Raw genomic sequence first — 16960 nt, 5'->3', positions numbered from 1 at the left:
TCTACAATCACCTTCGCCCTTTCCCTTTTTCCCGCTATAACGTTATTTCCATGAAACAGCAATTGCTTTATAACGTAAGGTGTATTACGAAAGTTCTTAGCAAGTAATTTTTCGGCCACCAAACTTTTATAGGAGCAAATGTGCATGCAATTGATAAATGCAGTTATAAAGCTCTCAGTTCATATTTAAGTTGTAATAGAAGCATATCCTTTCGTACGATTGTTTGTTAAAACAAACTATTAAAATTTATTTGAATTATAGATACCTATGAAATAATATAACATTTTATGAATTTAATATTATTTTAAATAACTTTTATATTTTGATTGGACTAATATCCTACCTCCAGCTTTATTTTACATTGAGAAAATGTCTGTGAGAGGAATTTTTGACAATTCCAAAGTTAAGATACAAAATTTTGTGAAAAAATATTTTACCATTATAGGATCACTCTTCACGTCACCGTTATAATATAGGATTTCTTATTTTTGCGATTATTAAAAAGAGAACAGATGGTTCTCTGAGAAATTATTAAAGAAACTGATTTAGCAATACTCAAGCTAAATTCTAAATCAATAAAAGTCTCGATAGATGCATTATTTGAGTTGTATAGAGGAATTTCAAAATGTCAAGTTAACTGCTCGGTAGTTTTAGTGCTAAACATTTCTACTTTTGGCTTCCAGATGTGAGAATAAAGCGCTTTGAATCTTAAATTTTAATAATAATTGACGCATCATAAACCAGCCCCTGGTATATACCAAGTACTTAGTCAATGACGCTCGAACAAAGGCCCAAGCCACCCTCTAGTACCTCAATGTTTGATTCCCGGTATGATGGACTTTTCACGTGAGGGGTTGCAGAAGGAGGGGAAGTTCCCATGCTTTAACTTTATAATCATCAAAAATCATTTCAGTCCAAACCTGTGGAATACTCAAATATTTATATTCAATTTCTATTTGAATACTTTTACGTGAATATTTGTGATGATATGAAATAAAAAGAACTGAAATAGATCCTTTTATATAATTATTAGAAGATATAAAATGTGTATATACATTGAATTAATGAAGAAAAAATATCAAGGTACTACTATACCTTTTTACGTTATGTTTTACGTTGTGTCGGCATCGTAGGAAGTGATATTATTATGATAAAACTTATTTTCTAAAATTATGTCTTGACTTTGGAATTGCCAAAATCCATCTCTCAAATATTGTTTCTATTTAGAAAGGTCCTCTAAACAACATTTCAGCCCAATCGGATTTGTCAAGTTTTTGGAAATACAGCTAAATTTTAACTCTGTAAATAAAGTAGGTCTATTTCTTCTTTACCGCAATAAATTTCTTAAAGTGCCATCTAACATAGAAATCTGTAAACTACGTACAGTGATATGCAGGAAACTGCATTGTAAATGGCTAGCTATTTCGTTAGTACGAGATATTGATACGGTGGTGCTATTGTTGCAATGCAAAAGGTTTGCATGTCGGATGGGTGGAATAGATGATGTAGAAATCAGCAACTATAACGGTTTTTAGTGCTCAAATTTGTGAAGTAAATTTTACTACTTAAAGTAAGTATTTTATAAGTATTTCTAATAAAGTCGAATGTTTATAAGATAAATTTTTTATATCAGTATTTCTGAATGACAGCTGTAAGTTATTCGACGAGTAGATTCCGTGATATTCTAACAAGAATTTATGTTAATTATAATGTGGTTTGCGCATATTTAATATAATACGATTATTCATTGAATATACGTGAAAATGCACTTCTCATATACACATTTGCCGATATAGTTTTCACAGATTCTATAGAATCTGACGTCACTGGGGAGAAATCAATAATCGCACCAAACTCGATTCCAGTTCCGTTAATAAATTTCATGAATTAGCAAGACATTCATAATTTTGATATTATTCTCAAAATGATTGCTGTGTTTTTCAATTTGCTTAATACAACTACTAATATTGTTTAGGTGATAAGAAACTAGTACAATGATGTCAGATAGAAAAGCTGAGCTTGAAAGAAAGAAGGCAAAGCTTCAGGCTATTAGAGAAGAAAAAGAAAGACGCAGGAGAGAAAAGGAACAAAAAGATGTAAAGTATTTTATTTATATGAAATATGTATATTTTTGTATATGTCAAACTACATCTAACCATACTTCATATGTCAAGGTTGAGGAAGCTACGGTCCGTGCTGCAGGTACAGATAAAGATCACCGCAAGGAATTAGATGCTATGCTATCATCTTTAGGTGTAGCTCCAGTGTCAGGTAAATAATTTTATTTTATGGTTTATTTAAAATTTGTCCTATCACTTATTTTATTTGCAGATGTATTATCAAGTTTATCGAGTTTGAATTCATTAACTCCAGAACAAAGTGCTAATGCTACACCTGATGCTAGTTTACAGCCATCCAGTATAAATTCTGCCCAAAGGTATTTATTTTAATGCTTAAACATTTTGTTCAGTGTATTTATATTTATATTATGGCACAATTACATGTCTCTTTTATAGCAGCTCTGGAAGGAGGAAAAACAGAGAACTCACAATTGTTTCTGTTGCCCATACCAACATTCCGCCAAAGGAACCAGTGGTCTATAATAAACAAACTCAAACAATTCAGACAACGCACACATCTCATGACGGTGAGTCACTGTATTTATCTTATAATTTATTTATTACATTATATGTTGATTTTTGTGAATTTAAAAATGTGTTTAATCAGAAAATATTTATACTGTACATTGCACTAATGTTGATTTAAAGAAACAAATTATTATTACATATCTACAAAGTATTACTAAAAATTTGGAATATTCTTTGAGGATTAACTATGTATGTTAAAATACTACAAAAAATTCATGTATTTGTATATTAGTTACAAATTAACCCTTATTTTATGAAAAATATATTTAAGAAAACAATCATTTTGTAGTAACATATAAAATGTTTTTTTTCTATTCAGACATTTGCAAATTCGTTTTTAGATTATGAACAAAAGCATGAAAGCTTAAAATAAATAAAAGCACGAATATACAGTTATACAGATGTATTATTTTAACATTTATAATTGGTCTTTCAAAAAGGTTCCAGAATTATAGTAATATTCAACATACATATACTGGGTATCTCATTGTAATTTAAAGATGTAGCTAATTTTGTAATTTTCAATTTTACACCTTTGTAGTCTCATGCTAACATTGTAATATTTCATATTTGATAAATTATATTAAAGTTATATTACATCTTTAAATATAAGAAAAATTTTAACAGTCTGTTAATGTATTAAATGATATTTTATTTTTTACCTAAATTTGCTATATAGAGATACAATTTTATAGGTTAGAATTTATGGCAGTCGTTAAAAAATGAATAAAGGTACCACAATTTCATCCCTTATAAAATAAAATAGGATTTCGGATTCAAAAGTTTGTATTTTTTGTTTACATATATAACATACATATCTTTAAAATTAAAGTTCTATTTTATTTAGAGTACAAAGTTTTAACTTTTCAAATTCATAAGATATCCACATGAGATTACAAAGGATTGAAATGCATTGAAATGACAATTTACCAATACACAGCATACTTATAATATTATAAAAAATTGTTCTGTTTTAATGTAACTATATTTTTCATACTAATAATGATTTGTTAATGCATTCATTGAATATGGTAAAGTGGGTGGTGTATATGGAAATACGTAATTCAAAGGTATATGTGATTAGTGACATTGTGTTATTAATATTTGTATAACACATGTGTCAAGCATTAACATTATTGTATAATATTTTAATTGATGAGACACATTCATTGTAATGTACAATTAGATACATTAGCATAATTTGTTTTACTTATAACTACAATTTGCATTGTGATAATAAGAAATGAATTTACAATTTACATTGGGTTTTATAATTAATTGTAGCTAATGAGGAAACTTACATATTCTCAAAATATTTATATGTAAGATTGGCATGTTATTTATTTATATAATTTTGTCATTTTATTCCGTCATTATGTGTATTGATCTTTGCTGAATTGTCAACAATTTTCAACACTTTTTAAACAGTCAGAATCATTATGAAATAAATTTTTGTTTACTACCATGTGTTTAAGCCATTATTTAAATAAAAAATGTGTGGAAACGCGTTTTTCGCATTAACATTAGTTGATGATATTTTAATTATAATGTCACTGAAAAAGCAATAAGTTTTTATGTTATTGTAAAGAAGGAATATTATATTTCCTTAAGTGAACAAAAAATATATGCATATTTCTATGGTTGAATATAGTGTTTTAAAGTTTAATTACTATAATTTAATTTGTGAAGAAAAAATTTATGAAAGAATAGAAAATTTACTGATAACTACATATGTGGATACTAAACTATTTAGAAAGTATAGCAGTAGATATGAATAACACTCACTCAATACTTAATCAGGTTATGGATACAAATATTGCCTTTCCTGGTGGTGGCAACTATGTTTTTTTTATATTTCATACTTCTGTTTCGTCCATTCGCAACTTCAGTTAGTTCTATTAAAATTTCGAACTTACTTAACTGCTCATTTTTAGACTGTAAACATTACTACAAAATAATACTTTGCGAGATTTTTACAATATTTCTTTTTAATACCACCTACTTTACTGCAATGTTTTTATGAAAACGTAAAATTTGAAAAGATTTGAAAATAGTCTGTTAGCACGAATGTGATACATATAATTGTATGTTGTTTAAGATCAAAGTTTCTAACATAAACATGAGATACATTCCATGTTATTTGCGTATGCTGTTATCTAACTGATTTTGCGGTATTATTAAATATACGCGTATCCCATTGTCTTGCGATACAATCAATCAAATCAACCGGTGTTGGACACAAGGACTGTCCGCATCTTCTTCTGCATACACCATCTACTCCTGTTCAACATCAACACCAACTCACTCTTACTCCGCAGGCTACTTTGAGATTGACTGGTGGCGTCCCAGGAAAGGTGGGTCTGCACCAAACTACCTATGTATGTTCTGTCATCTTTTTTATTACCCTTCCTATAATTGTACAACAGTATATAATAGAGGTAGATACAATGCTATCCATGTTCCAAGTCAAAGGTTGTAGAATCAAATTTGAGATTATTCTTTGGATTTGTTCATTTAGTCTAATTTTTAGGATTATCAATATAACTTTTTCTAATAAAAAATTAACAGTTATTATATAGGACGAAAATTTGTGATTAAATCACATTGATTCTACAACCATAATCATGTTGCAAATGGTGTACATGGAAATACATGTTTATATAGTGATTCCATTTATCAAAGTGTATCATGAATTTTATCATCATTTTCTTTAGTAATAGTATTCATGCATAAACATTATTAGTTATATTTATAAAAGGATTTTAAAATTAAGTTTCAGTTAATTCAGTCAACTTCTGATTTATATTTTATAATCATATTTCCATGTGCAATATGTATTTGTTTGCATAAAAGGCGAGCTTTTAACTTGCTTTACATAATTTAATTATATACTAACAGTTTATGAAATTCATATAATACATTAACTTTAGGCGTCCTGTTTGTTGGGAAAATTTGGAAATTATTATCACAACAACAATCAATATACCTTGACTCATGCGTGCTAGTTTCAAATTTATGAAACAAACAAATTAATTATCATTGATGCTTTTTTAATTTATAAATTTGAATATGTGTAGATGTTCTCAGTACATATCTTAATGGTAGTAGTTATAACACATTAGAAATTTAGTTTCCCGAAATTTCATTATCACTGCTTGAAAAGAAGTTCCACATTGACAAATGTCTTTACGATGATTTTTTATTTGCTGACTGTGCACTAAGTGCTGCTACTGAATGTTTTACAAAAAATTACTGCCAAAATTTCTAGGAAACTTTATTCCTGAGGAACTTAGGGGGGTGGGCATAAGTGTGACAAGGGATGTAAGTGAGATATTGAATATTATTTACAACTAAGTATCTATTGGTAATTATTTTAAGTAATTTAAGTGTTTCACTATTCTATTTTAGGCAGTAAATAACATATCAATTAAATTGAGTGGTAAAACATACTTAGACGAAAGTGTTGAATAACTTTATCAATTGAAACTACATTAATCAGAACATGTTTTAATAATATAACAAGCGCCGAATATGTATGTTTCCTCTTACATGTAGGAATCTCAGCACCGCACGATATACAAATTAAAAAATTTATATCCACCTAACTACATTCAGCAGAGAAATTTTTTTCTATTTTTTTTTTTTTTAATATAACCAACAAGTCTAACCCTTTTTAACATTCATTGCAATAGACTTTTTTATAGTTTATTTTTATGAATGCAAAAATATTTCTTTAAAATTGCTTGGAGTGGTACAGACTCCTAAAGAGACAAGCTGCTTCAAATGCTTTAACACAAGTTAAAATTTACTTCTTTCGTTTTGATTTATAAAATTTAATACATGACTAATAGAACAATACTATGTATTGTGTATTTCCCCTGATTTTCTATAAACATTTAATTACTACTTTTCTTTTTAAAGATGTATGGTCTGAGTGTAGAGAGGTGCAATTAGTGTAGTGCATTCTTACGAGGTTGTAACTAAGTGAAATTTTTTTTCCTCCCCTTCTCAGCTCATGCATTCGACTATTACGGTAAGTTATGATTTCTCTTGGTTTTCAACAAGTTTTAGGTTCGCATTTAGGTTTAGCTTCACTCCGTTTATTCATCGGGATTAAGATTATGAAAATCTATACAAATAAGTATTAAATATCAAAGTAGTCGGAGAATGCACTCTCTGTTTTATTCGGAATTACGAACGTATAATATAGATAATAAAAAAAAGAGCAAAACTATTAGCTTCGAAATATATGCAAGGTTTTAGTCAGCAACGTAGAAGTGCAAAATGACTCTCCACCCAGGACCTAATATATCTTTGCTACCTTATAAATTGCTTTATATCTTTTGGCTCTTTTACTTTTTTTATTGATCTACTTTCATTGGCTGTATTTACTTTTATGTATTGTATCATTACTTTTTAAGTGCTTATCTGACATCCCGACTCTCAAACAGAAATGTTTTGGCATTTATATGTTTACAAGGGCTTGTACTGTGTACACCTTTACCATTCTTAGTAGTTCTATAAATTCTACGAGTTTTTTTTTTTAAATGAAATTGTTAATTATTGTTGCTACGAGTTATTCTTATTATGGATTGCTGGTATTTTCGTTAAGAATATTAATAAATCTGTTTTTACTTTAAGAAATATTCGGAGTGCGAAGTGTTTCATTTGGTACACGTACGTTATTATACATCGGTATTAAATAAACATTATGTTTACGACATTTACAGACATTTACGAAATGGAGTATTAAGTTATTCATTTTCAATTTCAAAATTATTTGCATGATACTTCTAAGACAGTTCATCGATTTGTGTATTTAAAGTTAATGTTACTATGTAATAATTGGTATTATTACGAATTATGCATTATATTATAAAATATAAAAAAAATATATATATATATATAATACGTAATGTATAGATTGTATTGTACATGCAAAACATAAGAAACCGTTTTTTAAATGAAATGTTTTGTATCTTTGAAATTCAACTGTTTTATTTTTAAATGAAATTTATGATTTATGGTTTGAAACAGGGATTGTCTGAAATGTCAAATATTTATTGAATGAATATCCATTGGCAAATCTTGTCACAACTTAACGCACCTTCCAGAGTTCTCGGCTCGACATCATGGTTATTTTGGTAAATTTTTTCAATTTTACGGGATACTAACATGGGAAAGGGTGTATGGTGCTGGGACAGGTGACCGTTGTTCTTAAATTTTGCGTTGAGATAAAAGAAACAATTGGTGGAAGGTTCTGTGGCTTAAGCTTTTAGTGTTGCAAAGCCAATTCGCTGTTGTTTATGAGGAATTCAATCAGTATGATTGTGTACTTTATAAAAGCAGATGTGTCTTAACATCATGGTTTCTATAGAAGTCACAAGGAAAACTAAAAACTGTCTTCATTTAGAGATATTTATTTAGATATTAATGCATAATTTTTGCGTACTATTCGTTAATACATTTTTTCCAACAAAATGTTTCGAAGAATTGTTCAAATGTTATATATGGATTTTAGGTTTCGTAGCTTTGAAACGAATGAACAGTTTGAATGTTGTAGTAGAAAAGTTACCTACATACTTCTAGTTGGAGATGTCAGTTTGATTATTTCAAGGTGTTTCAATTTATAGAATTCATTCTTGTATTTGGTTTGTTTTTCGTTACTATGGAATCTTATTTAAGATTTTTCGAACATTGTGTTTAACGGTCAATTTATTTTGAAAGAGTAATGCTAATTTGTCAGGGTTGAAGTAAATTGCTCTTATTCGCGTTACTTTTGTCGTATTAAAGTAACAATATCGATCATCTTAATTATAATAAATATAACGATGTTTTATAACCGGCATTTACTAGAAAGCTTAAAGGGATTGGAATTTCGAAAAGAACATATTTATGATTGATTAGTTTCGTATGTGTATATTAATAGGATAGACTGAGATAGTGTAATATTGAAATTACTATGAGAAGCCTATAGAAATTTGAATATTCTTCGTAAATCCCTTTAGAGCATCTTGTTGAGAAACACAATTGCGTTAATGGGGTAAACTATATGCATGTTCATAGATGCATTTATAATTATTTATTAAATATTATCATTTCATTCTTTCTAGACAATTATTGATGTGTCTTGTATGGTAAATGATATAAATATTAGCGATTACACTTTCTCCATCGTTTCAATTGGTTTTAAGTGACAATAAATTTTGTACATTTTTTAACGGGTTTCTGTAGCATTCGCTTACGATTGTATATTACTTTCACGTGTATTAAGAATTCTTGGTGTTTAGTTGAATGTACATGTTATACATCAATAGTTTCCTGCGAAAGACATGAAATTAGAAAGAAACACAACTAACCTAATGAGAAACACAAGATTGATTGACATTTTCTTTTCCCTCCTTCAAGACGAGTACAATCTAAATCCTGGTTTAGAATGGGAGGACGAATTCACAGGTAGGTAATCCTCTCTAGAGATGATTTACTCTGCCTATTTATATCACGTAATATGTGAATTTGATTCGTTTCACAAAATTGCGTTTTGAAAGGAATTCACGTTCGACTCTTTTTTTTTTTCTCTTTAAATTTTTGTTTCCATATGCACTGAAAGGAGGGAATCCGTATCTTGAATTACTACATTAAATATTGCTTGATAAATAATTGGGTAGTTTTTATGATTTGTTCTGTAACTGTAAAAATGTTAGCTTCACTTTTTCTGCATGTTTAGATAGTATATATTCATATTCATAGTTTTATCATATATTATTCGTCTACTCTTACTGCAACGCATGAACGAAGCAATATGATAAATTACTGCCATCATTTTCGTTTCATTTCATATCTATTCACTACTGTTTAGTAGTTCCTTGATGGAAAGATATCGATTCTGATTTATAACTTCGCACTGTTTCTTTGGTATTTCTTTTTCTTATGTAAGTCATACGTTCACTCGATGCTGCATGAGACTTGGGAAGTTGCGTTAATAAACCTCCACTCCTTTTTTACATATATATTTTTATTTATTTATTTTTTTTTTAATTCGATGCAAATTTCGTTCGTTTGAATATCTTAATACATTTTTCTTTTTAATTGAATAATGAGAACTGACGTTAGGGAAATTCGTTCGATGTACATCACATTATAATATGACTTATAGTTACATCTATCGAAGTAATAATTAATTAATCGTTTATTTCCTTCGGCTCATTCTTTCGTTTCATTTACATTTCATTAGCTACAGCTAAGGGTGGAGAGATACCATTCCAAACAAAATTTTGTGATAATCGCAAATTGTTTCGAATAAGTAATACGGTTTTATTTATATGTATAATCCACCAACAAGCAGTCCACCTTCTTCTGTTACTAATATTAATGCATGCGATTCAATCCGACGATTGCTTTTCCATTATTGTGTGTGATTATTTATTTTCCAACAAATTATCGTCTTATTATTTTACATACAGCTTTATAAAAGCTTCTGAAAGAGAGTTGCATCCTTTATATTTAAATCTGACGCTTGTGAAATTTCTTCACTTACCAAAATCATTTATTTACCTTCACGTCAAAGCCAAATAATTGTTTTTCCATACAATGACACGTCATTCTGCAGATTTTGTTGCATCAAATTTCGAGATCGATTGCTGTTGATGAAGCATTACGTGTGCCTTACGATACTACTTACACGAACTGACCGCGTTTTACTATTTCTTTGTGTCATTTCTTTCTTTTTTTTTTCTGTATGTATGTTAATGCCATAGGTTCGTAGTATCGTTACATTGTGTAGAATTATTTCGCAATAGGTAGCAAACGCAGCGATGTTACGAGTTGATACAGCTTTTCTTTTTTATAAGAGAATGTAGGGAATCGAAGTTTTAAGTAGGGCAATTGCCAGGGGTAGATATATCGAAGTTAGGGTATTTGTGGCGGAACCAGCTTATTCACCACAGTTTTGACATTTGATGATGGCCAAGCTGAAGATGAAGAGAACAGTTTGCCGCATATGGACGGTTTCCAAAGCAAGCTTCCACCTGGGATTCTTCCGCACGGTCTACCACAAGTTAAAGAAGTGCAGCCCGCTGTTACACAAGTGGAACAAGAGAAGGAAAAAGAAAAGCCTAAGGAAGGTAAATTCTTTTAGTAAACTTAATAAAATTTTTCTTTAATAAAATTAATTCTTCTCGATCGGTGCCGCCACAATGGCGACATTTAACATTTAATTTCAAAATCGGTGTCGCCAATATGGCGGCATGATCTTTTTTTCTGAGTAGTGTTATTTTACGATCGCGAGATATTATAAATATATATTATTCCTTACAATATTTACATTCAACTAAATACATTAACTTCAAAATAATCTGTATGTTTTAATATCAATAGTTACTTAATATTAATATTAATTTAATGTAATATTAATATTAAATAAATTTTATATATAATAAATATTAAGTATAAGCTTGATTCGTGATCTTATACTTTAAAAGCTTCCTGATATTATATAATTATATTATGCGACGATTATAGTATTAAATATATTCGTCAGTAACAACCATCATTTTATACGCAGCAATTTAACAAATCAATTTCTTAAAAATGTATCTGAAATAAACGAAGAAAATGCTATTATTAGTTACACTTATACGATATCATTGAACTCAAATCTGGTTTAGGTACACTTACATTAATTTGATTTTAGAAAATGATTTACTGTTGTGACAATAGCTGCATAAATATTGATTTACAGTACGAGAACTCAGTGAAGAGGAGAAACAGATGATTATATTATCCGAAGACTTCCAACGATTTTTTGATCGCTCTAGTCGTATCGTGGAAAGGGCACTAGGTGAATCAGTTGACATTTATACTGATTACGCTGGTAACATGGACGGGGAAGATGGAATGTGAGTGTAAACAAACAAAAATTGATGATAATAATAGTATTAATTGTGTCGTTCAGTTGCCAAAGTGATTAACTCCACATAACGAAAAAGTACAAATTTAATGAAAGTATGTGAACAAAGAATTATGTGAGCGTTTCAGCATTAAATAGAGTTAATCAATTTGACCTGTGAACGGTCAAAATATTAATTGTATCTTTCAAAAGAAGTTTGATTTCTAAAATGATACAAACTATTGAATGATTTTTAATTAATATTTTTACTGATTACACGAGGGTTTACAAATTTTGTTTAGGGACGACAAAAGCCATCAGCGTTTATGGTTGAATCGATCGTTCTTTTGCGATCGATGGTCCCGCAATCGTTGCGTAACTGCTATGGATTGGTCACCTCAATTTCCAGAACTCCTTGCAGCCTCCTATAATAATAACGATGATACTCCCAACGACCCCGACGGGGTTTGTTTAGTTTGGAACACAAAGTTCAAGAAGACAACCCCGGAATTTATTTTTCACTGTCAGTCGCCAGTTTTGTCGGTCACATTTGCAAGATTTCATCCGAATCTAATCTTAGGGGGGACTTATTCTGGACAAATTGTTCTTTGGGACAATAGGGTGCAAAAGAGAACTCCTATCCAACGAACTCCGTTATCGGCGAATGCGCACACTGTAAGTAAATCTGGTATTTTTCTATTATTTTTGAAAATATTAAGTCTACCGGAAAGTTCTGTCTGATAGTGTCGTCAAAAGTTTCCAAAGATGAGTCATTCTACAGGAATAAAATCCATAAATTACTATCACGCTGGGATGAGGTCATTAGTAACGATAGAAATTATGTTCTTTAGTAAATGTTAATAAATGTATTGAAAATGTAATATTTTCTTTTCATTAAAAAACGGGCAGAACTTTCTGGGAGACTTAATATATTTTAATATTGAAAATGTATTAATAATTGTATTTATAGCATCCTGTGTATTGCCTAAATGTCGTTGGAGCTCAAAACGCACACAACTTGATCAGCATTTCAACTGATGGAAAAATGTGCTCGTGGAATTTAGACATGTTGTCGCAACCACAGGAGAGAATAGAATTGAACACTAAACAATCAAAACCAATCACCTCTACCTGTTTAGCATTCCCCCATGGCGATGTTAATAATTTTGTTGTGGGCAGTGAAGATGGAACTGTTTACTCAGGTATGTAATATTTTAATAAAACAACCTTCTAGCGTGTCTCAGTCACATGATCCAGTTATTTATGCTAAGAATCTGTAATAAAAGAGTGTAATAGTTATTGTAGTCATTGAATGACGGTATACTGGGTGTTCAGTGCTATAGTAGAAACATTTTAAAGTTAAAGTTAAAGTTAAAGTTAAAGGATACCGAAATTAAGGTTTTGACTTCGTTTTCCAATTATTAACTGTTATAAATCCACCAATAACAGCGCAGTTATTAGCAAATAAACTGTCTAATCAATTTTAACTTCTTTTCATGTTCTCCAACATTCAATAGATCATTCATAGATTCTTATGCGCTGAATACGATTGTGAAACATATTTTTCTTTGTCATTTCCAAACAATTGTCAACCTAACTTTATTATACATTCACTAAAATTGCTACAAATGTTTTTTTTATAGAAAGTGATTCTGTAGGTTTATTCAAATAAAATAATATATTTTTCTAACATTATAAACGTATTTAAATAATTTTTGAAGTATTTTAAAGAAACCTACAACATAAATTTTATTTGTCGTTTATTAATCAGTTATATGGAAAGCTTTTAACTTGAATTTCTCAGAAAATAACACCTATTTCATGGAAACTACTCTATATAATGTTTCGCTTTTGTATAGCTTGTCGTCATGGTACAAAAGCTGGAGTATTAGAAACGTACGAAGGTCATCAAGGGCCAGTCACTGGAATTAGCGCGCATGCAGTACAAGCTGGAATAGATTTTTCGCACTTGTTCCTAACATCGTCCATCGATTGGACGATTAAATTATGGAGTCTTAAAGAAACTAAACCTCTGTACTCTTTCGAGCATAATGGTGATTACGTTTACGACGTCGCCTGGTCTCCAACTCATCCAGCATTATTCGCCGCTGTCGATGATTCAGGAAGATTGGACTTATGGAATCTTAATCAAGATACAGAAGTACCTACCGCCAGTGTCATGATCGATGGATGCCCAGCTCTTAACAGAGTTTCATGGACTCCGAGTGGCCTACATGTAACTGTAGGTGATGATACTGGAAAAATTTGGGTATATGATGTTGCTGAGGTAAGTTCAGTTCCAGTTAATAACAGTTATCGTTATCTTAATACATTAGTTCCTTAATGTAGAAAAATGTTTAATTTCATGACAATTATGGAATAATTTCAAAGTATAAATATAATTGTATCTGTAATGCCCTCGTTAATGCCTTATGTTTTTGTTTTAAATGAGGAAGCATAAAGAAGTATTTAGATAGTATAATTCAAAGAATACTCAAATATAAATAAATTACATAAAATATGATAATGTTATATGTTAAAACTAAAACGACTTTTCATTTAAAACGGACTGTATGAATACAACAACGAATGATATACGAGGCGTGTTTTCTAAGTAGAATTCGTTTTAAAATAAAAGTATAATGAAAGGGAATGAGAAACTTCATTAAATACAATTAGAATTGGCATATATATTTTTTCACTGGCACCATAAGTCTGTCTTTCAAACTTGCGTGATGAAAGACTTTCTTTAAGATATAATTGAGTTATCAGTGTTTTTGGGCCGAGAGAACTAGATTGCCAGTACAAATTCGTAATGTGCAGGATTACTTATTTCAATAATCTTTACAAACAATTTCTATAAGTATAATGTGATTAAACTGTCAGTAGTTAACTACTGATACAAACAAATGTGTTATCCATGTGTCATATTTCCTATAGGTATAGATTAGCGGAAAGTTTAAAACGGTTCTTACTTAAAAAAATACGCTTCATATGTTTTGAAGATATATAAATTTGTACCAGTATCAGTAACATAAATCGTCTGTTCTTGTAACTATGTGCAGGATGTGCCGCAATGAGTGAGACGATCAAAGAGTAAATAATTTTACGTGTAAAAGTGAGCCAAGAAAATACAGTCTAACATTTTTTAAATGCTTTTATTTAAAAAAAGAAGTTCTTTTTGAAAATGTATACATATAGAACATAAATATTTGACTAAGTAGTAATCAGAAGTTTTCAGTGTCTCTTTGCTTTTTGGTATACATTGTATGCAATACAGGAAAGTTATTTGCAAAGAAGTAATATATCTCTTTGTACATTATTATTTTTGTATCTTGTGACTAAATTTGAGTACAATGAAAATGCATTTTCTTTAAACCTAATTTGTGAAAATACATTCATTGTTACACATTATGGAACAGCCTGTATATTTTTCTTTGGCGACACTAAATTTTGATAATATTTAGTTTGAATAAAATCTAAAAACTATCAAGTGGACAGTTGCTTTGGTAGTTTAAAGATTTGTAGCTTTGCGTATTCTGTAACATTCCGTTTTATTTAAAAAAAAATAAATTTAAATTAAATGTATGTTTTTTTTTTAAATATAGCATTTAGCGCATCCAAGAATTGATGAGTGGAATAAGTTTTTGTATACGCAACGAGAGTTGAAAAACAACAAAGCAGACGAAGAATTACACAAACTTAATCTTAGGGAACCAGCATCTTTAGATAAAATTACAGTTTTATTTAGAAATTATTCCTAAGTTCAAGTTAAATATTTTAAACCTTAAAATCAAATGAATGCATAATTATAAATGCATAATTATAAAAAATTTTGAAAACAATAAGAAGAAAGCATATTGCACTAATTTATAGAATTATAGAATCCCTTTACTTTGTATAAAGTGTTAAACAAATGGATTGGCACTTTATATATATGCAATTGTTGTATACTCTAACGGCTATAAATTCAACACTACTCATGGAAATTGTTATTAGATAATTTCAATGCAGTACATAATTACAAATGTGTGCAACATATCTTTGTATGTAAATAATAAAGTTGTAAACACTACTTAAAATGACAGATTAAAAGAAATGAAATGTTGAAAAATAAGTATGATAATAATTGCAAGATTTAACAGTATACATGTTAAATGGATTGTAACACTTAATTCTCATTATGTTATGTTAGGAATTATTTTTCAAGAAAACTCACCGTGTTTACAATAACATTCTTTAACTAACATGTTAATTTATTATTCTTATTTATATTCTTTTAGTAATTTGTAATTCATACTATGATAAAAGCAGCAAAATTGATTACACAAAGACTATTGCTTAAAAATGTAAATATAACATTATTTTTGCGTTAATAGAAACAGCTGGGCTTTATCTAAAATGTGATATTGTTAAGTATAGCGCTATGTTTTTATGCGTACTCCTGCTCAAGTCAAGCATATTTTACAGTATCCTTTTCTTAAAATGTTTCTTTTACAATGTATTATACACCAGTAATGTTCTATTAAATTCGAGGAATTATAAAATTACGAAATGTTTTTGTAATACGCATTTTTTAATTTAAATTGCTATATGCAATGGCGATTCAACATATAAGCATATAAGTTAGTAATTGTCTTCAATGCTCTGAATAAAATTTTAGTTTAAAACATGAACGTTTACTAATTTTACCTTCCAAAATATAAAAATATCTTTTCTAAATACTTGTTTTTAGATTATGGTGATCTTTTAATGTTTTATACAAAGTGTAAAGGTTAAAATAGATCAGTATATGTACTTTGTTAATTAAAATGCATTTGTAAGTATACATAGATGTGTATTTTCTTCAGCCTAAGTTCAACTAAAGTAGTTGATCGTACCTTAAACTACAAACGAAGCGCGATTGTTGAATAAAGAATAAGATCAATGTCTCACCTAAGAAAAAAAGAAAGGAATCAAAGAACTCTCTAATTTAAAAAAAAGTAAAGTTAGAGAACAAATCTCTAAACAAAAACAAAAGAATGACCTGATCGTACTAGCTCTAATGCCAAATGTATTCATCAAAGGAAAGATATTTCTACCTGCAATATGTAGCCTCCAAATGAAACTAGAATAACAATACCTCCGCATATTCTATATTTATTTACAAAATTTTGAAATGAGTCATTTAAAACTAATTAAATTACACAAAAGAAAGAAGTAGAGGATGTTTAAAAAAAGAAGGAATTAATACACGCGTTGGTTTATAATGGAATGTTGCGAGTCTGATCGGTGGATCGGATCTACTCAAGGAGCGGATATGCATATTCAAATGAGCGGAGTTAAGGCCAAGAATATAATAGTTCCTTGAACATTTTCGCAGCCATCAGACTCAGCATGATCCTTTATAGAGAATACTCTATCGAGGATAACACTGTTTAAGCTC

The 16960-nt window shown here is 29.4% G+C and overlaps 1 protein-coding gene across 41 annotated transcripts; it reads left to right on the top strand.

The window, feature by feature from the left end:
- Window positions 1–1403: 1403 nt before the first annotated feature.
- On the top strand, window positions 1404–16199 carry sw (cytoplasmic dynein 1 intermediate chain short wing). 41 transcript variants are annotated; one of them, XM_076365547.1, is made up of 14 exons: window positions 1404–1570; window positions 1976–2096; window positions 2175–2271; window positions 2332–2437; window positions 2520–2647; window positions 4967–5002; window positions 6661–6681; window positions 9057–9104; window positions 10619–10771; window positions 11389–11545; window positions 11838–12210; window positions 12506–12737; window positions 13395–13822; window positions 15144–16199. In XM_076365547.1, exons 2-14 carry the CDS (start codon window positions 1995–1997, stop codon window positions 15297–15299), a joined length of 2037 nt encoding a protein of 678 aa, XP_076221662.1. In that variant the 5' UTR covers window positions 1404–1570; window positions 1976–1994; the 3' UTR covers window positions 15300–16199. The 41 variants fall into 41 exon arrangements, with proteins under 41 accessions (XP_076221662.1, XP_076221657.1, XP_076221661.1 ...); XM_076365542.1 differs by having other exon boundaries at window positions 10595–10771; XM_076365546.1 differs by having other exon boundaries at window positions 2517–2647.
- The last annotated feature ends 761 nt before the right edge of the window (window positions 16200–16960 follow it).

The sequence above is a fragment of the Nomia melanderi genome, chromosome 3 (genome assembly GCF_051020985.1).
Source record: "Nomia melanderi isolate GNS246 chromosome 3, iyNomMela1, whole genome shotgun sequence".
In the NCBI taxonomy this organism is placed as follows: Eukaryota; Metazoa; Arthropoda; class Insecta; order Hymenoptera; family Halictidae; genus Nomia; species Nomia melanderi.
Note: the sequence above shows the minus strand (reverse complement) of the source record. Positions and strands in the feature narration are given on the sequence as shown.

What these genes read in the sequence shown, in the direction of transcription:
- sw (XM_076365526.1), top strand. Translation starts at nt 1,995, where the DNA reads ATGATGTCAGATAGAAAAGCTGAGCTTGAAAGAAAGAAGGCAAAGCTT. An exon ending in AGTATAAATTCTGCCCAAAG is followed by an intron (nt 2,438 to 2,516) that starts GTATTTATTTTA and finishes TCTCTTTTATAG; the next exon opens with CAGCTCTGGAAGGAGGAAAA. An exon ending in ATGGACGGGGAAGATGGAAT is followed by an intron (nt 11,546 to 11,837) that starts GTGAGTGTAAAC and finishes AATTTTGTTTAG; the next exon opens with GGACGACAAAAGCCATCAGC.